Below are 25,415 nucleotides of genomic sequence, written 5' to 3' on the forward strand. Positions count from 1 at the left end.
AAACAAGTGGCAGAGTGCCCATAAGTTAACGAAAGGATCATTCTCGGTTACGAAAATGGTTTTATTTATTCGATTGGAAATGAAGAACAGAAAGCAGGGCGATATTTTGATGACAACATTGGAAATTAAAAGACAGTTTTGTCCAGAAAATGTGGAAAGTTTTCCATGAATGCATCGAGGTTCTTAAATTAATTGCCACCAGTTTGTTCCTGATAAACCTCAATGACATCATCATTCTCCATTTCCAACTAGAACAGCAGTACAGAAATTCATTACTTGCATATCATTTAACACATCAGCTAAGTGCATTAGACACAACATACCTGTTTAGGGGTTTCATCATCATTAATTCGCCTTCCATCAAACAAAAACCTCAGCGAAGTAACTGGCACACCCTGAACACAAAGAAAATCTTTATCAATAAGTGAAAAAAAAAATTGACAGGAAAAACACTTACCACTCTTTCACTATAAGACTTCTTGAGTTTGCCCATCTGTGTCGTCATCTTTACTCGAAAGTGAATTTCATTTGAATCCTGGCCAACAACTTTCAATTTGATGTACTCTGATCCTGCATCACCGGCATCAGGTTTCTGATCCTGTATATTAAAAATAGAAACCACAGTTAGCCAAATTGGTATAGGGTAATGCAAAGGCAAACAGTTAAAATATCGAACACATGATCAGAACTAAAAAAAAATCGACTATCCAGCAAAGACAACACGTGAAAACAAATTTTATGGAAAAAGAAACGAATGGGGTAAATTTAGCAATACTTAAAAAGTAACATAGATAGTTACGTGCTTACATCAGCCATGGTTAAAACAAGTTCTTTTTCTAAAACTAGCAGCACGTTTGAGACGACTCTATTGAAGAATAATGAATAATGGCGTGGGCCAAAAAAGCGCCGAGAATAAACGTTGCCGCACCAGCTATATACGTCTGGATGCCGGCACTGCACTAAAAACTTGTTTTAACAACGGCCGGCCACGTATGAAATGATTACATTTTTTTAAATTAAAAAACTTTTTTTAAATAAATTAGAATATATTAATACAATTTGTAGAATTTTTTTTTGTTCCATTTTATTTCAATTTTTTCGCTGCTTTGAAGAATATTTTGCTTGAAACAATTGCACAATATGTAATTTGGGATTGATAATATTTAAAATTAAGACTGATGATATCCAATGGCTTGATTCAATAAAAATCTAAATCGAGATCTTCTTCGACTACATTTTGGCTGCTTAAGCAATTATTACACAGTTAGCAATCGTTATGGATGATTATTAGCAACGTGTGCGTGCAGTTGATGTCCCTTAATTTAATTTGATAATCATACATCATATTAATGTTTCATGAATTAATAGGTTTACAGCCGTCACTACGTCCATAGCACTCACTCCATAAAAATTGTTGCTGAGATTGTAAATGCCAACCGCAGCATAGAAACGAGTTACTCCAATAATCAGTTAGCAAACTAGAATCGAATTTGGTGAGTTGATGACTTGAATTATTAAATGGCGGGACGACTGCTGGTTTTCCCTGTACGAATTGATAATGCTTTCGTAATAAAAAAAGGAACATTGTTGCGACATCTGTAGGTAGTAAATAATTTGTGTTGTTACAGTTTCGCATCGTCGGGTTTTTTTCTGTTTGCTGACTTCGTTCTTTTTGATGAGCGACAGACCAGTATTAATCGACCAATAGCATCCTATTCCAGGGGAATTTTAAGAAAATTTCTTGCTTACTGACAAGTTGTGTCTTATGGAGTACAGCACACCAAAATTATAGAAGACTATTTTATTAGATATTTTTGAATGAATGTTAAATTTTGGTTTGATTCTGTAAACCTTCCACTGGAATTCGAGCAATTTTTTTAGTAGTCAAACTTGTTGCTAACCCAACGATAAATTTCCAACAGCGTCATTTTCATTTTAGGAGTCGAATTTATTGCCATTTTTATTAATTCCCCATAGCTATTAATGCGTTGTTGTACAAATTATTTTGTTGTAGATTATTGCGCTTTAGTATGAAATAAAACCTTACCTTTGAGACGGTTTGGGGGTTTTATTACAACAAGATAAATTTTATTATACAAGATGATGCCTCTTCTTTACAGAAATATTTTTTCGCATTGCACTGATCCTTCGGTAGTTGAACCACAGTCAGACGAGGAAGCCAATCAATCTTTGCCAAAACTTGTTCGTTTCCTGTATTGACTTCATCCATGCTATAATGCAATATAGAACTAGAGATGACAAAAGTACAACTCACTAAGCCACACGATTGTCAAATTGTCAAAAAAGGTACGAAACATGTGTCATATTGATTCAAGTATTAGCCGTGTGATTCATATACAAATGTGTATCTAATGTATTATTTGTTTTGGCAACGAGTGTACAATTCACATTTGAATGAGAAAAAAATAGAACGGAGGCAGAAGGTGCATTATCCAGTTGACACACGCAGCAGGAGCAACTTATTATGTGAGACATGTGGCGTGGAATTCAATTAATCTTCGTTCGCCGCAGGAACGAATACAGACCGTATTTTTTGTATTGTTTGATTGATAGGATTTTAAAAACTTGGCGGTAATTTATTTGGTTGCGTACGATGAGAATCTACTTTGGCTAATAGAGTGGGGTTGATTCTACTCAATGAGCACTGTGCTTATATTTTATGTGTTTCGTCCGAAATGAAAGTTGTGACTACATAAAAATTAAACTAGAGTTAAGTCTACGAATGTCTACTGTTCTCAATTTTGCAAAGAAGCTCAATGCTATTGTCTACAGCTCAGTCACGAATGAGCAATTCAATTTCAATTCTCGTCGCTGTCGTTATTAATATTCTCTTTCCGTGTGATAACGGTGACGTCCTCTTGGTTGGGTACTGGACCACTGGAAACGTCATAAGGAGGTGAAGAGGATTTACCGGCCGTCGTACTTGGTTGTTGGCCTGTGACTGCAAGTCCTGAACGAAGTGATTCGAGAGCCTCACCCAATCCACCTCTCACTTGATTGAATTCCTGCACAACTAGCGACAAGCGGCCCAGCAAAAAGTTCAAATGGTCGTCAACTTCGTTGACCCGTTCCGTTACCTATAACAAAGTTCATTAATCAATTTCATAATAATGTCGTTCGAAGATATTCGTACCTGGCCAACTCTTTTGTCCATGCTGCTGAGAGCTTGAAGACTACCACCGACGTGTTGGGCTGTCTGCTGTTCCACTCGTTGCAACAATTCTTGTGATTGACTGGCGCTCTGATATAGCACGCCAATCTGACGCCAGACCTAGATGATTTTAGAAATGAATTCTATAAATTAGTAAATAGGGAAAAAAAACTAATAATAACAGTAAAATCATTTTTATAGTCCGTGTACCTGTCCGAGTTCATTTTCTAGTTTACTTGTCATGTTAGTAAGTGCGGTACTTTGATCTTTGATGACCGAGAAGGTGACGTCGTCGACCTTGCGGGCTAATGTCGAGTTCAGATCGCCCGTTTGTCTGCGGATTGAGTCGCCCAATTCAAGCAAAATTTGCTGGACGGCAAATTCGAGACGTCGTTTCGTATCAAGAACTCCATCAGCCGTGTCGAGAAGTACTTGTTCTACTTTTTGCAACCCGTGAATTTCTTTGGCAAGACTTGCGTAGCTTTTGTCCACCCTGTCGGCCAATGTCTCGGCCATATTTCCAGATTCCTCCACCTAATTCATGAACAATTATCATGGTAATGATATTCAATTATTATTTGATTGTGAAATAGATTATTGGCATTACCTGGTCTTGGATAAGCTTCTGACTCTCACTCATTTTGTGTTCAAATGCTCCAAGTCGAGTTTGGAACACATCGGTGACATTCATCACACCTTTGTCAATTCCACGTGACAAAGATTGCCAACCTTCTTTGAAGTTTTCGTCTAGTTTCATCTGTGACTGGTACGAGTCGTTGACCAGTGAATGAACAGCATCGAGCGTTGGTTTCAGATGGACTTGAATAGCGGAAACAAGGGCCTCAGGATTGCTCTGCGATCCGGAAGACGATCCGGAATTCTCCAAAGATGTCTCCAGCTTTTCAATACCGACTAAGATGGCTGAAGTGTCATTCTTCATTCGACTCGCCTGGATGCAATCATGAAATTTTCATTGATATCTGTTCTCAAGAATGAACTCTGAAACTCGTATATACGTGATCAGAAATGCGGTTGACACCAACTCCAAACTGGTTGACGAGATTCTGAGCATCGCTGAAAAACTGGCGCCATTTGCCTTCCGTAGCCACCAGATTGACAGATGCAGCTCGCAATTTCTCGGCATCGCCAGCTTGAGCTTTGCCCAGGTTCTCCATGGTAGTCAACTGTAAGCTCTCTAGTCTCTCACTGCGCGTTTCGTACTTTTCTCCAACGATTTTCACCTAGGAAGTTAACAGCATGTAGCTCTCACTCGCGATCTTGACTGGATTAATTTTCTTAATATGGTACTTACTTCGTTAGCCACAACTGACAGACGGTTTTGCAATGATTCTTCCACGCTCTCCACCTTTTTACGAGTGCGAGTCAGCTGTTTCAGTACTTCGCCGAGATCTCCACTTGAAGCGGCTGCCGGAGCAGGACCACTAGGAGCACCGGCACTTCTTCCGGATTCAATTCCATTGCGGATAGCCACTGTATTGTCAGTGATTTTCTGGAGTTGAATCCTCTCTCTCTCGTCCCTCTGATATAAAATATTGTGGTTGATATTTGACCTTTAATTATAGATCGACTTGAAGTTACCTGTATGACCATTTCTTCCATCTTACGGAGCCGCTCATCGGTTCGGGCCATGAGGATAGCCAGGTTCTCCAGATTCTTATCTTGACCACGTGTTCGTGAATCAAGATCTCTGAGGGAACGGGTCAGGGCATCTCCCAGCTGCCTCTCACGTAGTTCGTGGCGTTCGAGCTTGCCCGTCTGCTCTCTAACTGCTCCGACCAGCGTCAAAATAGCGTCCCTGATGTCCGAATGCCTACCATTTCGAAACTCGATTAGATGTGTTATTTACCGCAGATTGGGAAAAGAGACGAGTTATAATTCGCATGGCAAATGACATCACCATGCCTACGATTAGAATCTTTTAAAATGTTGTCAATTGAGGTCAAGGCATTGAGGAATTCGAGGAAGCGGGAAGACTTCAATTCACTTGGAAACAAGGATGACACGAGCGACATCATCGACTTATTTCAAATCGAAAGGGAAACGGCGACCTCTGTCACTCTGTCATATCGCCGGCAAGTTCCCACAACAGGAAATGGGCGTTGTTTCTTCGGTTTTGTTCATTGAGCTACTCAATCCACGTGTTTGAATAAAAGAAATCAAACATCTATGAATCTTTATTATCTATGGTCAAATCTGGAGACTCAGACAACCCCCCTACCGCCGGCCGCACATACGGCCCATGGCGAGCTAGAATTTCCGTTCAAGCGCTTCACAAGTAAATGGCATATTCTTGTTTTTGTTGTTACCAGCACATGTGTTCAGCAGACTTTTCAACAACTATTAATTCCAGAGCAACGATGGGAGCGCAAAAAGAAAGAGGGCAAGGTTGTTTTGAGCAACTAGATAGACCCCCATGAGGCGGATAGCATAGAGGTAATTGGATACGGCAGTGTGTACGTCTTTGAGCGCAAAAAGGAGTACTCGAAAGAGACTTTGCTGATCTTTTCCCCACCCAAATCTTCCCCGACCGCTGGTTAGAAGGAAAATTCAATCTTAAAGCTTTCTATATATCCCTTTATGCTAGCCATCATCTTGTAATAATGGAGAAAACTGCAAATGTACACAATGAGGAAGACTTGCCATGCCCAACTAATATGATAAAATTTTGACTCACGTGATGAGAGATGCTGCGGTCGCTCCTGGCTGTTGAGGCGTCTGGGTGGCTACCGGATGAAGCAAAATGACGGCCGTCGCCGAAATCAAATACCAGAACGTTCTCATTCTTTCTTCAGATGGTCCGACTGAGGAGGCGGACGTAAAGCTTCTGAAGAAGATGGGACGATCTAGGAAACAAACTGTGGGTTCCAAGAATGAGAGAGAACTGTCTCTGCGTCAAGCCAAAGCTAAAAGTGAGCAATTTCGAGTCACTTTTATGTGGGCTTGCCGCAGCATGACATTTATCAGCTGTTATCGAATTATCAACACAAACTGACAAAAGCAGTTAACTTTTAAAAAATAAGCCATTTTCATTCCGTATAATCACTGATTTTGCTTATTGTGATCAGTGCTGCGAGTAGTTATTATATGTAATACACTAATACTGTATGTATTGTCGTGAGAGAGTTATCAGATAAAAGTAATAAATACTCTCTGTATGTCGTTCATTAAAAAAAATATTTGAAACAGTGACACCTAAGCAGTCATGGTGGACCTAAGTGGTCTGATGCCATGTCTAAATAGACCGTACCGTAAGTATTCGTAATACATCGTAATATGAATGTTACTGACATTTCACGTTAATTACGTACATTGACGAAACGCTTCTCCGACGTGTTCGAATTTGAAAAAATGTTAGGAACACCCTATTGCTATAGTTAAAGATAAACTGCTGAAAATCGGTACAGCATTCGCAAGCGCAAGCGTACAGCGTAAGCAGATGTCTGGGGAAAATGTCTCAGTATCTCCTTTAACCGAACCAGAAAAAAAAGTTGATTCTAAACAAGAAGTAACAAATTTTAGCTGACTGACCTTAATTGGATCAAATAAATTCACACATTCTTAACTTTCTATTGTGTGAATTTTTGCAGTTCATGCTATTCAAAAGAAAAAATATTTATGTTGGTAGCTATTAGATTATTTTATTTAAAAATAAATTTTTCCGTCTGTCATTGAACGCAATACAAAAAAACAGGAAGTGCCGTACGTCTCTGAATCTCTGAACGGGAGATATTCGATTGATCATTGATGATAAGACCTGCTGTCTGGCCAAATAATTAAAACGAGAATGACGTATTAAAAAAGAGTGACGCATACGTAAGTAGCGCATCAAGCGCTACTTTAATGATTTGTTCATGGAGATGGGAGAATACTTTAACATTATATTACATCTTGTAAAATGAATAATTTAAAGTTGTGATTTCAAAGCAGCTTGAAGTACGTATATATCCACGATGAACTCCTAGGTATAGTTATAGATTTTTAGGGCAACAAACATGGGAAAAATAAAATTTGTGCAAATATTTACAGTATGTAACGTAGATTACCCGGACACGTAATCATCAATACCAGTATGTAATGCGTTATTTACTTATTTCACGTTATAGTTGACTGTTCGCTGTGCCAACGTCCAAATTTTCATTCAAATTTCATCGCTATCTTTTCTACAAAATTCAACGTTAGATGGCGGATGAAATATCCATTTGAAAAAGAGAATCATGGCGGGAAATTAAAAACGACAAATCAATCAATCACATCTAATACCGTTTATTGGATTAAAGATTATAATACTGTATATAAGGTAATAGATTGAGTGATATTGCACTAAAACGCAAAACGGCGATTAAAATATGTAAAGATTAAATCCCAACAATAATTAAAAATAAAAGAACTACAAGAGTAATATTTAGAGCCCTTATTTCTTTCCTTAACTAGAAAATGTATTTAGCCCCCGGAAACAAAAGATTTCCCGAAATAAGCGCTCGACGAGTAGTCAATTCGTCTACACATAATGAAAAAGAAATCAATGGTTACTTTACTGCGTCTATTTTTATTTTTGTTACTTGCAACTTGCCTAAATTGACATCGCTGGATAGGTAACACATTCTGTATTGTTCGGCCAGTCACACTCGCTCGTGTCTACGTTCCATATGAGTCCTTCCGGGCAAGCCATCAGATATTGAATACCGTTCGAACAGGTAATAAAAGTTGAACAATTGTAGTAATTTGGATACACTCCATCTGCTGGACAAACAGAAACACGCCCATCGGTTTCTAGGAAAAACGGTTCGTTAAAAATTTTTTTTAAGCTTAACGTACGCCCGTACGGTATGTTTTGTGCTGTTAAAATTAAACCTAAAGTCTAGATTTAAAAAAAAATGACAATCATGAATCATGAGAGATTAAACCGATTTTGAATTTCTTCAAAGTATTTCCCTTGATACAGTTAAAATCTAATCGTCATTCAAGTATCGTCATTCAAGCATTCCGACAAGTAATTTGTTCTGTTATTGATATCAGTTGCTATATTCATTTACATTTTGAATTATTGTTTACTAACATGGGTATATTAAGATGACTAAAAGTTCTTATTATTACTTATTAGTTAGTTAATCAAAGTGTTTTTTGACGTAACAACACCTTTGGAATTCTTTAATAAATTGTGGATAAGGGATAAGAAGACTATAAGTATTGAGTAGATAAATCGTGAAATAGCTTCGAAATATACCTGATGCAATCAAATTCCACAAGATAAACAAATAAAGTAAAAGTAGATATGGTATAGAATACCTTGTGAATCCATTTCCGTTGCTTGCATACGTTTCAGAAATGCCGCTGTGACCAAGGTGATTAACAGACATCTAAGAAACATCCTTGTTTGCAGTTATTCCAGTGTTTTTTTTAACAGTCCTAGATTTTGATTAGGTTTTTGGTGTAAATTGGTGCAAAATAAGTGTATTAAACACAGTTATTTGTGTCCTCGAACTCACTGCTGTCGACCGATTAAATAGTAAAAAATAAAAAAATAAAACGGTACCCACGATAATCAGCCGCATGACCAATGTATACGCAGTGCAGGTGCAAATATAAGATAGCTTGCGTTCACTCGATAAAAAAAGACGTATTTATTATTACTATCAATCTCAGTGTATTTTTCCCCAATCTGATGCCCTTTTTTAAAATATTAGTGCATCATTCTGGACCCATGATGACGCAAAAGCTTAGAAGTGGCGTGGGAGTGTGTACAATTGATACATTTTCAATACAATCTTCAATGTAAAATTTCACAAACGAAATTTTTAATTTTTTAAACGGAAGGAAAGATAAAACTTTTATTTTTATTTTATTTTATTTCATCTTTTTTTTTAAGGATCATATTATAGCGCCGTAGAATTTCTTGCCTGGTGGCTGGTGTGACACAGAAATTTTTACTTCGTTTTCAGTAGACATGACCAATTAGTTCATCAAATGTTGTCCTCGATGAGAGGCTAGTACGTTATTTAACAGCACAAAAAATGTTATTCGAGATTATCAGCCATCGAATATTCTAAAGATTTGTGTCCTTCATACAACAAATAGTGATCAATAAATCAACCCCAAAATGTGTTTAATATGCTTAATAAACTACTAATTATAATACAGTTAAACAAAGTAATTCAAATTTCAAAACTTCGCGCCAACTAACGTGCCCTATATTTTTTTTCAAAATCGTTCAAGGAAAATTGTTTTTTTCATCAACACGATTTCAATGATCCTAGTAGCGTTCAAATCCATGAGATTGTCGCCGGTCGCCACAGTTGTTGGTGTAACCGGTTGTTTATTGTGGGAAATTTAAATCCAAAATTGTCTTTTGCTTTTATCGATGAGCATAATCCCTACGTAGCAACAAGGAAACGTGCGAATCCACGAATAAGTCCACGAATAATGCAACCCTTTATTATATAAACTGGTTTCTTACAATGCATATAATAATTTTACGGATGTCTAGGACGGATTTGATTGAATATACATATGCATATAGGAGAAAAGGACAGTATCAGCACATCAAGAAGAATGTGGAAGGCGCAGCTGGTGACTGGTTGGTAAGGTTGGTAAGCCAAAACTTTGGCCTTTATCCAGTCTGTATAGGAAGACACTCGAGTGTACACGCCAGGTTTGTCTTTCTCTGCGCAGCGTACGCCTATCGAAAGAAGGAAAGGATGTAAAACTCATTCAATTAACAAGTAAATGAAGATGTTCCTTACCCCAAGAGACCACACCCACTACCGCCCATCGCCCAGTAGATATTTGATACATCAGCGGACCGCCAGAGTCACCCTGTAGATGTCGAATATTAGCGACAATCAATATAGATTCTAACAATCTTGTCTTACCTGGCAAGAGTCCTTGCCACCTGCTCTGTATCCGGCACAAAGCTGTTGCTCACCGATTGACTGAGTATAGGCCATCTGGCAATCAGCCAGAGTCCAAATAGGTAGCAGCACTTCCAACAGGATATCGCTAGTCTGGCCACTGTATGACGTCGTTCCCCATCCTAAAGAAATCAGAGTTCATACGATGATTAACAACAACTGATTTAGCGTAAGAGAAAACCAACCTGTGACAAAAGCGCTCTGCCCGTCGAGAACAATATTGGACGGAGGTAAACAGATGGGCCAAATGTCGCTGTTGAACGTGGCCTTAGTCTTGAGCTTGATGAGAGCAATATCGTTCTTGAACGTTCGACGGTCGTACAATTCGTGCATGTAGATGGCTTCCACACCGAAATCCCGGCAAGCGTCGCTCACCTGACTAAAGTCATACTCGCCCAGTCGAACAGTCAAATCTTCCGGCTTGAAACTACATGGTGGATGCAAAAATCAAAGTTGATCAATTCAACCAACCATTGCAATGGATGATTGGATGGATGTAAAGGAAGATCATACCCATCAACGCAGTGGCAGGCAGTGAGAATGTGTTGGTCTGTGATGAGGACTCCGCCGCAATACTGATCGGTCTGGTCACGGAGGAGAGCAGCCATCCAAGGCCATTCGCCCTTATCGGCCGGAACTCCGCCCACGATTCTTGTCGTTTGTTTCATGAGCTCGCCACAACCTAGCTTAGTAGCTTGTCAACGCGTTCCATAAAGTCGATTTGATATACCATAAAATGTGCACGGTACCTTGCTTAGGTGCGGCAGTAGTTGCCTGTGCTGTTGAGACTGTGGTCATAGCAAGAGTTGGAGCAGTCGTCAAAGTAGTTGCAGCTGTGGTTGTAGTAGGTGGCGGCTGAGTTGTTAGAATGGTTTGCTGAATACTATCTGGACAGCACACTCCCATATAACTGTAATCAAGTCATAAAGAGAGTTGAACCATGCCTCAGGCCCTCAGCTTCTTTTTCCTCATAAAGACAATTCTGCCAACTGTCAAGCGTTGCCTAAATTCTTCAAAACAAGAAACATGACACCAAATGAAAAAAACTCACTCGCTGCCGATGGGACAAACGTAAGTCACGAAGGCATTCAACGTGACTATAATTTCAGGTAGGGCACAGTGTTGGACGAAACGGCATCGGCCAGATTGACTTATAGGAGTCAGACAAGTCTGATAGGCGAAATCCGGCTGTTTGTTTGCAAATATAGAATGGCAAACTTAATACAATAACAGGGAACACGAAAATTGGGTATTACGTTGCCAAATCCCAGATAGTATGCCCGGCCGGAAGTGAACCCCGGTATGATGGTGCCCCATGGCACCCACAACATTGATGTGCTGTCAATGTACTGAATCCAGCTATCATCTTTGAGTTCTACAATAAAGAAAAAAATTGAATTGAACCAATGAAGGGGAAAAACGCTTTAAAACAAGATGAAGGCACTATGAATAGGAGCTAGCTACATCTACGTGCAAACTAAAACAAGATTCAATCAATTCTTAGAGGAATGCCCGTTTCATGTAGCTAAATGTGAATTAAATACCATTGGGCAAGTTGGCAAGAACGGAAGCTGGACAACATTCGCCGTGTCCCTGTCCATCTTTGTACTCATGTTCAGAATTTAGCCAGCATTGCCGACTGTACAGTCGCTGACGGAAAAATTCTGGACTGCCGGGATGGAAGTGGTTGGTCTGTTTCCTTTATAACCAATGCGATCACTGAAGAAAAAGGCAAAAAAATGTATTATGCAATCAAAACAACTTATTAACGTCCGGGTCATCATATTCACTCTCCTCGGTTATCCATCACCTTGTAGTTATTCTCTTCGCGGGGAAACCAAAAGTCAATACCATGAGGAAACATAACCACACAAACAAACAAAAAATCTCAAAGTTTAGATGTAACCAGAAAAGTCAAGGCAAAACAGTAGGTAGATTTACGAATGTGCCATTAGATTTGAAAAGAAGAAAAATGTGACAAAACTTGGTCCGTGCGTTTCAACTTATATAGTTAACTACGTGCAATCAGATCAGAAAAAAAAATATAAAATCTGGCGAACGCATTGACACTTTCACCAACCTGGCACATCAGAGAGACTAATTATGCTTAATTTTGTTGGCGGATTGCTAGTTGTCGTTGTAAGTTTGCTGTTCGCAGTCGTTGCTTTTTTGCTGTTCGTAGTTTTGCTGGTTGTTGTGGTAATAACTTTACCAGGAAAACTGACAATTCCGCCATTCAGACTCAAATCAAAATTTTGCTTTCTAGCACTAGCAGCAGCACCATTTGCAGTCTGCCCGGCGGGAGTCCCGCCAGCTGGTCGGCTCAATGACGAAAGCAGACTGAGCGCGTCATTTTGTTCCACTGTATGCAAAATGACGAAAGAAAAATAAATAGAATGAATTTTATTAGTACACACCAAAGACTAAAATTAGTTCAGAATAACTTTTTATTAATTTAATAATAAAAAAAATTAACTGTCCTTCGATAGCTTACATTCGACCTAATCTACGGAAAAATCCTAAGACACTAATGACTTTCTATATGTGAATTTCACATATTAACTGTGCCGACTATTTTAGTATTTTACAGGGACAAACTTATCATTCATAATTCCAACATTCCAGTGACGGTAAGGGTCCAGTGTCTCAAATCTATATCAGTCTTATATTTTTGCAAAACATTTCAGAGGCCAGTATCTTTCCAACAATAGAGAGCAAGACACCGGCCTCTGAAATTCCTCCCACAGAGTTTATTTTTGAATTTCATATGTTGGAACAACTGTGCTGGCAATTTTGATAAACCAGTCTTTTCTCAACAGATTAGGTAGTTCATGTGATGGGGAGAGACCGGTTACTCAAAGTTGCAAGCAAAGGCGTTCGTTTCATTTTAAAACTATGATTCCGTAGACCAGCACTAATAAAGGTGTGCACATAAGAAAAGAAATGACATTTACCTTGGCGTTTCCTTCGCTCTTTAGGCCCAAAGGATGACTGGTAGTTAGAATGTCCACGGCCGCTGACTGTCACTAATTCAGCCATAACGATGAGGCAGACGATCAAATAGACCCAACGTGATGTGGCTGAGTACCCCTTCATTTTTACACGGCAATCATTCACCGGTCGAAATCAGGCTACGACAACACACACTCTCACTACGTATAAATGAAGAGGAAAAAAAATACAAGAATGGTAACGGCAATTGTTGAGTTGATAACGAATCAATTACGATATGGTGGGGCCAAAATCCTCGAGACGATGAAAGCCACCTGTTACACCGTGCGCCGCTGTCTGGAGACTGAGGCTGCGAGAGCAAAATTCAATATGAATAATAATAGCGTGGAGTCGTGGACGAAAAGAGCGCTGAGAATAAACGTTGCCACACCAACTGGATGTATGTAAATAAGGTATACTATCATGAAAAAGCTGAGTTTTTAATTTTATTCGATAGAACTTTTCACGCTGATTTCAGCGGTCTATCTTTTTTATTCTTATAGTTAGTATTTATATGAGTAATTATTTATTAAAGTTTGAATGAGCATCACTCATTCGAAAAGGGGCCCCCGGTATCCCGCCAGTGTTGCCGTTCGATCAATTTTTTTTAGTTTAATTGAACTCAAACCAGACTTACCAGAGCCATCAAACCTATGGTTACTTTACTGCAGCCTTATAGAGTTGGCTAACGTCCGAAGTTGCCAGTTTTATTTAAGCGTAAAAAAAATGTTGGACACGAACTCTTGCCAGAGCTATAGATGTTATACCCTTGAAAAAGTAGTAGTCTAGCAAAAAATCGTGCGCAGTTTACGCCGATGCGCACCACAGCGGCAGATAGCAGAACTAAACTTTTTATTACGCTTGACTACCTGTCTACTTCAAGTCCTTTGTTCGACAAGCAGTCGGTTTTCGTCTCGTTTCTTGAAGTAGACAGGTAGTCAAGCGTAATAAAAAGTTTAGTTCTGCTATCTGCCGCTGTGGTGCGCATCGGCGTAAACTGCGCACGATTTTTTGCTAGACTACTACTTTTTCAAGGGTATAACATCTATAGACTCCTGGTCGCTTCACGGCTATTTTGGCTTCCCTATCCCAGTTTCAGGGTAAAAGTAAGCCGATTTTCAGAGATTTTAGGGCGGAGCCTGTCAGAATTGTGAAGTGGAAACGTTAAAAAGAGCCATCTAGGCTCTCAAAAGTAGCTGAGCGTAGTAGCTGACACACTCACTAGAGGCGCTTTTTAAAGTTACCAAATCGGCATACTTTTACCCTGAAACCGGGATACTACACTACTACAAGACTTGTTTGAGCTTCAGTTTGTACTTGACGGTCGTTGAATCAAAAGCTGAGCCGATTCCAACAAAAGGCGGCTGGCTGTCAAGCATCGGCTTTGGCAAAATCAAAGGAGTCTTTAATCCCAATTCTTTAAGTAGCGGCATTGCTTTGTCCGTGGGAATACCTGATGCAACGCGCAAAACAAAAAGCTTTCATGGAACTGCTCCACCATATCTAAAGGCTGTCGAGAAACAAACGTGGGCAAGCTATAGACCACGTCACCTTCGCTCAAATGAGGCCTAACTGTATTCTACCTCAATTTTGTGTATACGTGCTTGGTGGTAGATGTGTAGGGCTTTCCTAGAGTTGCCTGCAATATAAAAGTATTCGCGTTACATTAGTCAGCTCTCTCTCTCGCTTTCGCGTCAAGAATTATTGTAATATACCTCGTTGAATAAGGCTGAAATAGTTTCCATTACCGAGTCGACGCGGCCTACCAACAGCTAGGGTCTGCTCCGGTGTCGATTCTATGGCTGAAGACGTTGAAATAGTTGTGGCCGGAGCTCAGGAGGTGAGGCTGATGGAATCTTCCGGTTAGGGTGGTGGTGCCATTTAATCGTCTTCATGGATGCATGTTTTTTTGCAATTTATTAGCGCTTGGAAGTAATCGTGTGACAAGGCCTTCTTTAGTGCTGCAATTTTTTCATCTGGGGAAAGGTGCGTTTCTAGGGTGGGTCTGAGTGGCTGGAGCAATTGTTGACAGTTTTTCGGCTTCTTCGTTTCCGATGATTTCCGCGTGACTTAGGATTCAGCATAGGGATGTCCGTGTTCCACTATAGATGAGGCGGTCGATCAGTTCCCCTATTTCTTCAATGGTTTCGTTGTCTGGGTAGTAGATGTTATGGCTTGGATGCTGGAGCTGAAGTCGGTGAAGATTGAGACTCAGACTGGAGAGTGGTCAAGGCTGGAGGTTATACACCAATTGTAGGGCTTGTTTGATGTCTTGTAGTTCGTCTGAGATGATGCTGGAGAGACCGTTGAGGGTCGAAGCTAAGCGGATATTTAGGGGAGGGATGACAGCTGCGCACGCCATGGTGTTGTATTCTTCGGAACGGTAGCCATTAGCGTAGGCAATTATGTCGTCTTCCTTGTTTCTTATTAGGCTGTCGTGTAGTTCTGTAGTGTGGTGTAAGGCAGTTCTGGCTTGTTGTAGGCTGGTTGTAGGTTTTGTGGCCTAGTCTGATAAGGTACTGCTCGCTAGCCACCGTTTTCGTGTCGATAGCGGCTCCATTGTTGATTCCGCACAAAGGATTTCCGCTGGAGTTGAGGATTTTTCGCTCAGGATGACTATGAGGATTGATCTGCCAGCGATATCGATCTTTGCTAGGTTAGATTTGCTCGCGTTACCATAAGCAGTAAGGCCATAGTCGGTTTTACTGCGCACCAGAGTTTTGAAGAGTACTATTAGTGTTTGGGCTGGGGGTCCACATTTAGAGTTCGCGATTATCGTGAATATGTTTTTAAGTTTGACGTCGTAGGCGAAGAGGAAGATCTTGGTTAATGGGGGAGGAAAGTATAGGGAGGTCCGTCAGCATGGTGTTGAATAGGGTTGGGCTGAACAGCTCCCTGGGGAACCCCATTCTCAATGGGGATGAACTGGGACTTTTGGCTGCCCACTCTTACGCAGAGTGATCTTCCTGTAAGGAACTCTTAGAGTCAGGCAAGGATTGGGGCGGATATGCAAAGTCTGGAAGCTTTATAGATGAGGCCTTGGGTCCATACGAAGTCGTAGGCTTTTGAGATATCCAGGAACACGGTGACGATGGTACTTTTTTTTGCTGAAGTATTGTATTATGTGGGATTCTATTTGAGTTGTGTGGTCCGTCGTGCCGCCCTCCCGAAGCCTGCTTGTTCTTTGTTTATCAGTTTTTTATATTCCAGGAGCCACTGGATGTGGTTGGCTAAGATACGCTCCATGATTTTGCACAAGCATGAGGTGAGAGAGATTGACAGAGGTAGTATGATAGGTCATCTGCTGGTTTGACTGATTTTAGGAGGGGGATTATGATGGATTTTTCCATTGCTGAGGGATGAAGGAGCTATTCAGAAGGGTATTAAATAGGTGCTGAAGATGGTTTTTGTTCAATACTGCAAGGTTTTTCAGCATGGTGTTTTTGATGCGGTCCGTACGAACAGCTTAGCTTTTTTATTTGGGTTGCATCGATCGATTTCTTCTGGAGTGATGGTGTCGTTGAGGATATTGTTAAAGCTGGATCAGATACTGGATACGATGGCGTCTTGTAACTGTGGATTAGGAGGTATGTTGGTTGGAAATACTCTGCTGAAATGTTCAGCGAAAATTTAAGATTTTCTAAGGGGGTCGTTAGTTGGCGCGCCGTCAACGGTGATGTTGGTGCCGTCTGGAAAGAGGTTAACGCCCTTTCCTGTCATGCGATTCATGAAAGGCCACATCCGGGGTTGGTTGCGGGTGCCGATATGGGAGATGAAGGCCACCCAGGCGTGTATTTTCACTGTTGCCAGATGACTCTTTTCTTCCTAGCTTCCGCCCGGCTTCATTCGGATCTTAGTGTAGAAGAGAAGGTGGAGTTGCGCAATTTTCTAAAGGCTTTTGGGTGGCGCATACTAGTGCTTTGCATTCATCATTCCACAATGGGTGAAATTGGGCCTCGCATTTATGCGAGGAAGGTTTTTATGTGGCTAAGCTTGAAGAACTTAAAGTTGGCGGTCTCTATACTTTTGTAGAAGGTTGATGATACCTCCTTTGGGTTTGATAGGGAGTGGAAATTTGCGTCTTGGAGTGTTTCGTCGATGAGAGCGTTCCAGTCGCTCCATTTCTTATCGTTTATATTCTGGCGGGTTTTGCGTGCTGGTGATTCGTTCAGAAGCATAGTGAGGGGGAGGTGGTCGCTGCCCATGTGCTGGGTGGTTGTGATCTTGGATGAAGTTGCAAGGCTTGATGGGGCGAGCGTTAGGTCAATTATTGTGGGCTTGCCTGTAGATGGGTCGATTCTCGTTCCGAGATTGTGTGGAGTAAGGAGGCACATAGAGTTGATTTTTAGTAGGGCTTCGGATATGGATCTCCCAGCTTTGTTGGTCTGTGTGCCACCTACATGCTGTGGTGACCATTGAAATCGCTGCCTATTAGAATGGGGTTAGGTCTATTGAAAAGGAGTTCGATGTCTGCCACTTGGGAGTCGCCTTTGGGGACGTAAATAGAGATTACGTCGATTTCGGAGTTTGTGGAGGTTTTGATACTTGCACCGATGGCTTCTATGGTGTCTGGGAGGGTTAAACTAAAATTGGAAAAACTGAGATTTTTCTTCATGAGGATTGCCACGCCTCCACCCACTTTATTGGGACGATCTTTCTTGATGACGTTGTAAGATTTTAACGTAACATTGAAGTAGGGCTTCTAGTGGGTTTCACAGATGTAGCGCAGCTATCATGTATGTATTGCTAACCAGTAATGTAATGAGATACGACACGCGCTGCTATATAACGCACTGTCGTTGTAGCATTGACAAACTTCTTGTACTGCAGTCCTTCAAAGTAGTACCCTTCATGTATTGTGCACAGTTCAGGCGTTAAAGAATAAACACACATTCGTACAAGAATATTACAGCAGAGGAGACAATGTCGGGGAAATCTGAGGAAAGAAACTGCTTAAAATCTTCTAATTTGGCTTTGGTAAACCCCCTTGCATTCCATATGATAACTTTGTGGTGGTGTGGGGGGTTGGAATGTGGGAAGGGCGTCTAATCATTGGGATCATGTGTCAATTCAGCCGCTGTATTGTCCCAGGGTTCGTTGGTGTTGAGTAAATGATCGTCCCACTGATCCTAAAAGTGAGAGGTGGTGATGATTGGGCAGAGTTGGGAGTAGTAGAATTGAGGTTAGCCTGGTGGTACTTGGGATGAGCTGGTGTAAGTACTACTGTTAGCTTATTCACAAAAAATTCCAATTTATCGAATCTGTCTTCCTGTTGTGTTGCTACGGTAGTTTGCGATGAGGAGATCTTATCCAGTTTTTTTTCCGAAACTTCCGACAATAACTTTTGTGGCGTCCAGGTCTTTCGCTATTGTATGGCTCTGACTGTAGCTTCGGGATGGAAATTTCTTTCAGGGCCTTCATTTCTTGCTGCAGTATCTTGATCTGCTCTTGGAAGGAAGTGATTTCCTGAGTGTTATTGGCTTGGTTGAGCCGTGGTTTCCTCTTCTCGTTGCTGTGCGTGAGATGGCGTTGAAGCGTTCGCGTGCTTCCTTAATAGTGATGCCTTCCAGGAAGGCCATTTTTATGATTTGCTTCATCTCAGTGTAAACCGGGCAGGAGTAGCTGTCTGAGCCGTTGGTTTTGCTGCCACATTTAATGCAAAAGGTGGAACATTCTTGAACCGGGTCTGGGGCTGGGGTTGGTCGAAGTGGAAACACTTGCTGTTACTCCAAAATTTTCCGTTTGGCCTCTGATCTGCCAATTATGGCAATATAGGCGATACACTCATCGCAGACTTTCTGTATTCAGAGAAAGTATTATCTTTGTAACTGTTTAATCAAACAAAAACAATCAATAAGCGAAACAATTAAATTCCATCACAGGATTGACAGCGGTAAGAGATTACTCAATGTTTGCTATTCAGAGTTACTCAAACTTTCAATGGCTGCATTGGCTTTCACGCTTTTTGAAAGTTTTAACCGAGCATCGGGAATTGATACAGAACTAGCTTTTGCCCGATTACCTTTCAGTCATATTTTGCCTTTCATTACGGCATCGACCGATTTGTCGTCTAAGGTTTGGTGTCTTTCATATATGTCTGAAAATTATTTCGGCGGCTACGTTACTACACAGCAAAAGTGAAGAGAAGAGAAACACAAACTTTTAGATTAGGAAATCGGGGTTCTCCTGAAGGGGACTTAGCAGCGAACACTGTGGTCCATTAAAACTCGGTGTCAATATTAGAGTATTCAAGATCCGTCGAAACATTGAAATAATCTTCTGACAAATTAATGTGCCATATCCACTCTACATACACAGCGATACACACGCATGATCTTCGTCTTCATGATCCCGTAACACATGGTATCTTATAAAAAGAGCAGAGAGAAATTAGGGAGATAACTGGCGAGAATTCTTCGGCTTTATAGGAGGAGTTTATAGACATTGCCATCAAAATTAAAACGAGTTTTTAACTCGGCTACGGCCGAGTCTCGATCACTTGGTCGAGAATTTTTCAACGTCATGTATTTTAACCTAACGTTTAAAAGAAACACCACTTCCAAACAAGTCCTTTTTGAATTTTGACTGCTTATTTCAGTCTGATTGTCTTTCAGATTGTTTGATACATATCGCAACGTTTCCAAACGGTGGTGTTTAGGTCTTGAAAATGAAACTGAAACAATTTATGAAATATTCTGAATTTTTTAAATTTTTTTTTCAGTGTGTATTTCATTTAAAATTTTGTAAAATACTGAAAATAGCCAGGCCATACACTTCAAAAATAGAAAAATAGGCCAAAAATAGCCAAAAAAGGACGCACTGGTTGATCCTCAAAAAGCTGCCCTTCGTCTTCTTGCATTGTAAGTTGAGCGTTCGGCTGGACAATTTCAATTTGAACTGAATGTTTTAGGATTTTGTGCTCGAACAAGTTTTGGACGTCGTCGTGCCTCAGACGAGATTCAATGAATAAATCAAAACAGCCGTCTCAGAGAACCATTCGAGAAAATCGCGGACACTCGAATAAGAATGGTTCCGAGAAAATGCTCCTCGCTGAAAAATGGCCAAAAATTAAACATATTTAAATTTAACGGTCGTCCAGAAGAAGAAAGAAGATATTATTAACCCATAGTATTTGTGGCCAGCGTCGTTACAATAAATGTTCTGCGCGTAAGCACCGCAGCCCTTTTTACAGCTTGGTTCCACTAAATATGAAGGCGGATATGACTTCTCTGGGTCTAAAATGAAGGCCAACAGGTTAAACCTTCTGCTGGCTTTCGCAACGAGCGCAGCGGAGAGTACAGAAGAATGGCTGCCGGGAAGAGAGGGAAAAGTAAAAAATGAGCCTTTCACTAAATTGGTCATACCTCGACCAACAAAATCCAGAAATGAAATTCCTTTAGAATGTTGGTGATTGAGATAGAAAAAAACCTTTATTTTAAATTAGTTTTTGCCATAGCTCCCCCGCATTTCAGAAAAGCGATGTCAAAGTACCCCCCATTTCTGATGAAATTCAAAAACCCAAACTTTAGAGATTAATACCTCGTAAACGGGTGGGAATTTCGTCTTATTGCAAACGCAGGTAATCCGACGTGCAGAGACGAACACGATTATATTTTTTAAAAATATTTGTAGGGCCTTTTCCGGTTCAGATTTGGAAAGCCGCTCCGGGATTACGGTCTAATTGAGTCGCTTGTTAAAAATATATGAACTGATGTACTTCTAGGATTAGTGCTCCGACCCGTAGGAGGTTTTAGCGGGTTTAAGAAACGGGTTGGATGTGAATGAGAAGGTTTAAGACAACCCGTGAAAAAGAGAAAAATTTTATTTTTTATAACCCTTGGCGGGTCGATTACTATGGGGCGGTTTTTAACCAAAGAATCCGAGGTGTTTACATTTTGTAATGTCCATACAAAATAGCAAAAAGAAAAAAAACGCGGGTTTGTGAAGAACAGCCCTCACTGTATTACTTGGTGGTGTACTGTTACCGTATTGTCTGTTCCCTACTTTCTGCTTTTGTAGCTGATCTTTTGTTCTTAAAATGGGGGCGTAAAATTCTTTCTTAAAAAAATCATTACCCGGGAAAGCTGGAACGGGTCGAATATATGAACCCGTAAAAAATTAAGAATATACTACGGGTAGAGAAAAAAACGTTAATATGTTTTGTTAAAGGCGTTTTTGAATCCGTCGTACGGATTGCTCTGAGCTCTCTGCCCGGTTTCAACGGGTGTATGCGGGTCGGAGCACTATCTAGGATAGACCCAACCATATATTGGATAATTCCAACAATTGAGGTTCTTAAAGAGCTTTATACCGATGATAATGTTTTTCATTATGCATTGGCTTTCCATGAATCTAAAGATATATCAGCGTTGGTAATATGAGCAAAAAATGGTATAAACTTCTTTATGAGAAAGCTTAGAAAATAAAAACAAAATATTTTATAGGATTCAATTCGTCACGGGGATTTTGGTCTAAATGCTTTGAAGGAGAAAGTGCGCTTTTATCTACAAAAAATATTCCCAAAAACCCCACTGCTTCGACTTGCTTGTTACCTAGAGTTTCAATTTAAGAGAAACCCAATCACCTACTCTACAGTATAGAAGGGATAATGAAAGGAATTCAAATATTTTCTTTTCAAAAATTTTCGAATTTCAAAGGCATGCTGCCACAGATCGATTTAAAGTCGCGCGTGTTAAGCTAAGAAACTGCTATTAGCGAACTCTTTGGAGCAAGGTAAGGTTTACTAAGCGTAGCAAACCTGATTACGAATCAGAAATTGGATGTGAAATAATATCTTACTTGGGTTTACGGAACCCGGACCACTCTGAGGCTGACAATGTTAATACTTTTCAATGGTGGAAAGACTACCAAAATTCCTTTCCAAAACACAGTGCAATAGCAAGTAAACTTTTGTGTTAGTTGCCACTTCAGTTCTCGCGAATTTTTAGCGTAGCCAGTAATATTATTACGTTTTAGTGTTCAAATATTGCAACCAAAAACGTAGAAAGGGTTATTTTTCTAAATGAAAATTTAGCAATTTCTTAAATGTTGAAAAGTAGGTTCTCTAAAGAAAATTGACATGGTGATTCAATGTTTTGAGTGTCACTGAAAATCTGAAATAAGTTTATGTGTCTCTCGTCAACAAATTTACCTCCGTTGACGTTAACAACCGGTTGAACTTTGTGAGAGAAGAGCTTAAAGCTTTTGGCATATAGAAGTAGTTGCCTATTCAGCTGACGGCGGTTCACGAGAAATGAATAAAGGGATGAGAAATCACCACCTCGGCGTTCCTTTTCCATACCAAATATCCTTTCCAACTAGTCCTTCAATATCAGATCTGCATAGTTTTCGGAGAGCCATCCCATTTAATCGTATGTAATTATCTTCCAAACTGCGTTGTATTTTTTCCAAGACGTAAGGAATCTTGTAGCCAAGTTAAGAACAATGCTGAACAAACACAGAAATCTAACTATTCTTTTGAGAAATTTTCTGTCTACTAGTGCGCTAAAAATCGCTCTTCAGGAGATCTTAGATAAAGACCGATATGGACTGTGAATTGGGGATGTGCTTCTTGAGTTTAAGATGAATGACGATGCAGTTCGTCGCCTTTCAAAGCCGGTCGCTAACGAACTGTTTTTGCAATACGTGACAAAGTCTCAAGGAACTTAAAAATTAATAATAAATAAACTACAATGTCCAGTGAAGTCAGAAAAAAAAAGTAACTTCCCAGAATTATGACAAATCATTTAAAAACATTAAACACTAAAATAACGTGTTCCTTCACTTTGTATAATTAAATAGAAAGTGAAGCTCCATAAGAGGGCTGTGTTAATTTCAGGCATGTTTTCCCTAATCGAGATTTTTGACATTTTCCAGACCTTGCAACTCAGCATCCTTTCGTGGTCTATAAGGTTTTTTTTTATCACATAAGAAAAAAATTTCATCAACACAATAATCAAATTGAAACATTTATTAACTTAAAGAGTCTATGCAGTGGGAAGCTATTTGAATTTTTCAAAATTTTATTAATTAATTTTAAGTCGAAAACGGAAGACCTAGATCACCACTCACCCCAGTGTCCTCACTTACCCCTCAAAATAGAATCCTCCCACAAATCTGAGATAACTTTAAAGGTTTTATATGGGAAAATAAAATAGTCTATTATTAAATTATATAAAAAATATGGGGGGTACATTTCAGTATGGAATACATAAAAACAAAAAAAATTATAAATTTAATTATTAGTTTGGGAGATATAGGGGGGGGGGAAAGAATACCGTCCCGCCTTACTCCAGTCTCCCCTAAGGGTCCTTCCATGACAAGTCGAATTTTTCCATCTCAAAAAATAGATTTGCACCACTTTTTTACTGTGGGTTGATATTGTTCTTAAGATTACTTTTGCCAAAGGAAAGTTTTTTTCCGGTCAGCAGAACTTGAGTAATAAATTCCCGAAATCAGGATCAGAAAAATTGAACTCCAAATTAAAAGTTTGGTTGCATTTTGAAAAAAATCTGGCCGCTCGGAGGCCCTTCATTTTTAAACAGTCATAGAAATGTTTGCAATGAACGAGAAAAAAATCCACGGGAGCTCACCACGCGTCGAGTTAAAGGACCCTTCAACTCGTGGAAAAGGAGCAACCCTACGGGAGCTAATATGAGGAGAACCACTCTTCTTGAAAAAAAAAAATAAAAAAAATATTATTCAAAATTGGCAAATTGGCAAGTATATTTGGCAGAAATATCGTCATGTTCATCTTTTAGAAGCTTAAACATTCAATTTCATAAAGTTGTTGGTTATAGAGACTCGATTTTTTTGAGAACATACGACAAAGGAATGACTTTTTTATTTTTTGTTGGTTTATATCCTCGAATCAAACCTAATTCTCCACCAGGGGACAAAATAATAACACTATAAATTCTCTTTTTCTTCATTGAGACCAACAATCTGGTTAACATAACAATGCTTATCATCTGGGTCAATACAGGCTATGTAATCATTAACATTGCATGAAAAAAATCAAATACATCACTGGGCTTTGGCAACACGTTGAAGCTCGCAAAGTACGCATCATCGCCCGATAATACTGATGCATTCACTTGAAAAGAATTAATAGGGAAGTAGCAATGAAACTTTATTTTGCCGGTAACCGCAATAGCACTTTGCATTCTTTCATTAATTACCGCCTCATTGGCCTTCACTTCTTGCGATGTAACGAAAAAACATTTAATTTCTAAATTTTCATTCGCCCAGTCGAACAACTGCATCGGAGATGTTATTTGGTTGTTTGAGCTCCTTTGAAGACTTGCGAGTCTAGCCAATCGTTTCACTTTACCGCCGATGCCATCACACGCACTTTTTCCGTGACAGGAAGCAAAAAATGCCATTCAGTCTCAAGCTTGAAGTCGTCAACGTGAAATTCGCAAAATCATTTTTTTATTGGGCACCGGACCCGTCTGTGAATTATTTGACACTTTTTAATGACAGATTTAAGATCATCAGGTGTTGAAGCACAGGTCTGAGATAAGCGTGCACAGATATGGTGTCGTGCGTGAGATGGTCACTGATTATGCCATGCTCACGTTGAAGACACTCCCGTCCGGTCGTTTCATATAAGCTATAAAGGGAAGAATTGTTGCTTGATCATTGGCCCAGGAATATCCTTGCACAGAATCTTGGATAATGAAGGAGTAATTTTCCGAAAAATCGCTGACTAGAACACACGATTCATGGCCAATTTTTCCCTTGCTCTGAACGAAGAAAGCACTTTGTCGTCAATTATTTGACTGCAGAAACGAGGCTTTCTATAAAATCTTCAGCGGCTGCTACGATGGTCTCCAATCAGTTTGGGTCCGTTGCTTGTACGAAATTTTCTCACTTTCATCATCGACTAAAGATTCTAGTGCGTCCGATCCAGGGTAATTTGGGCAGCCACTCAACATACATGTTTTGTTGTAGACACTGCAAACAACTTTATCCATCAATAAGTGTCGTTCTTCACTAATTCCAATTGATGATAGCATTAGTTTCAGGTTCTGGTGATACACAAACACACACTCACCGAATGAGTGCCGCTGGATACGACGGTGATTACGTGTTTTTGTCGAAGATCAGCAAATGTGGAAAATCCGATGGTTTTGATTCCGGCGGTATCTTTAAATTTTTTCTGATATTTACCATGAAGCTCATCAATGTTGAGTAGCAGCAAACGTTTTTGAACTTAAATCCGTTTGCCGTTCGGTTGCTTCACGCTTTTTACACTCTTCATGCCAGGTAGTTGTCGGCTATATTCAAGAAGCTACAGGAAAAGAGTGGGCAAGCCTGTT

The 25,415-nt window shown here is 39.9% G+C and overlaps 3 protein-coding genes across 3 annotated transcripts; all 3 read right to left on the reverse strand.

The window, feature by feature from the left end:
• Positions 1–40: 40 nt before the first annotated feature.
• Positions 41–969, reverse strand: LOC124328962 (small ubiquitin-related modifier-like). The gene is made up of 4 exons (XM_046787813.1): positions 808–969; positions 458–598; positions 324–395; positions 41–248 (listed from the first exon to the last, which is right to left on the reverse strand). Exons 1-4 carry the CDS (start codon positions 814–816, stop codon positions 189–191), a joined length of 282 nt encoding a protein of 93 aa, XP_046643769.1. The 5' UTR covers positions 817–969; the 3' UTR covers positions 41–188.
• Positions 970–2,350: 1,381 nt separating this feature from the next.
• Positions 2,351–6,044, reverse strand: LOC124328937 (putative leucine-rich repeat-containing protein DDB_G0290503). The gene is made up of 8 exons (XM_046787779.1): positions 5,868–6,044; positions 4,772–5,003; positions 4,485–4,712; positions 4,189–4,413; positions 3,780–4,121; positions 3,383–3,706; positions 3,155–3,292; positions 2,351–3,098 (listed from the first exon to the last, which is right to left on the reverse strand). Exons 1-8 carry the CDS (start codon positions 5,972–5,974, stop codon positions 2,820–2,822), a joined length of 1,875 nt encoding a protein of 624 aa, XP_046643735.1. The 5' UTR covers positions 5,975–6,044; the 3' UTR covers positions 2,351–2,819.
• A 3,619-nt stretch (positions 6,045–9,663) lies between these two features.
• LOC124328691 (proclotting enzyme-like) lies at positions 9,664–13,440 on the reverse strand. The gene is made up of 11 exons (XM_046787493.1): positions 13,328–13,440; positions 13,056–13,253; positions 12,182–12,463; positions 11,358–11,476; positions 11,153–11,289; positions 10,851–11,011; positions 10,615–10,795; positions 10,287–10,528; positions 10,063–10,223; positions 9,934–10,006; positions 9,664–9,869 (listed from the first exon to the last, which is right to left on the reverse strand). The coding sequence occupies exons 2-11, from the start codon at positions 13,195–13,197 to the stop codon at positions 9,664–9,666; spliced, it is 1,704 nt and encodes a 567-aa protein (XP_046643449.1). The 5' UTR covers positions 13,198–13,253; positions 13,328–13,440.
• Positions 13,441–25,415: the final 11,975 nt, after the last annotated feature.

This window comes from Daphnia pulicaria, chromosome 3, assembly GCF_021234035.1.
Source record: "Daphnia pulicaria isolate SC F1-1A chromosome 3, SC_F0-13Bv2, whole genome shotgun sequence".
NCBI lineage: Eukaryota > Metazoa > Arthropoda > Branchiopoda > Diplostraca > Daphniidae > Daphnia > Daphnia pulicaria.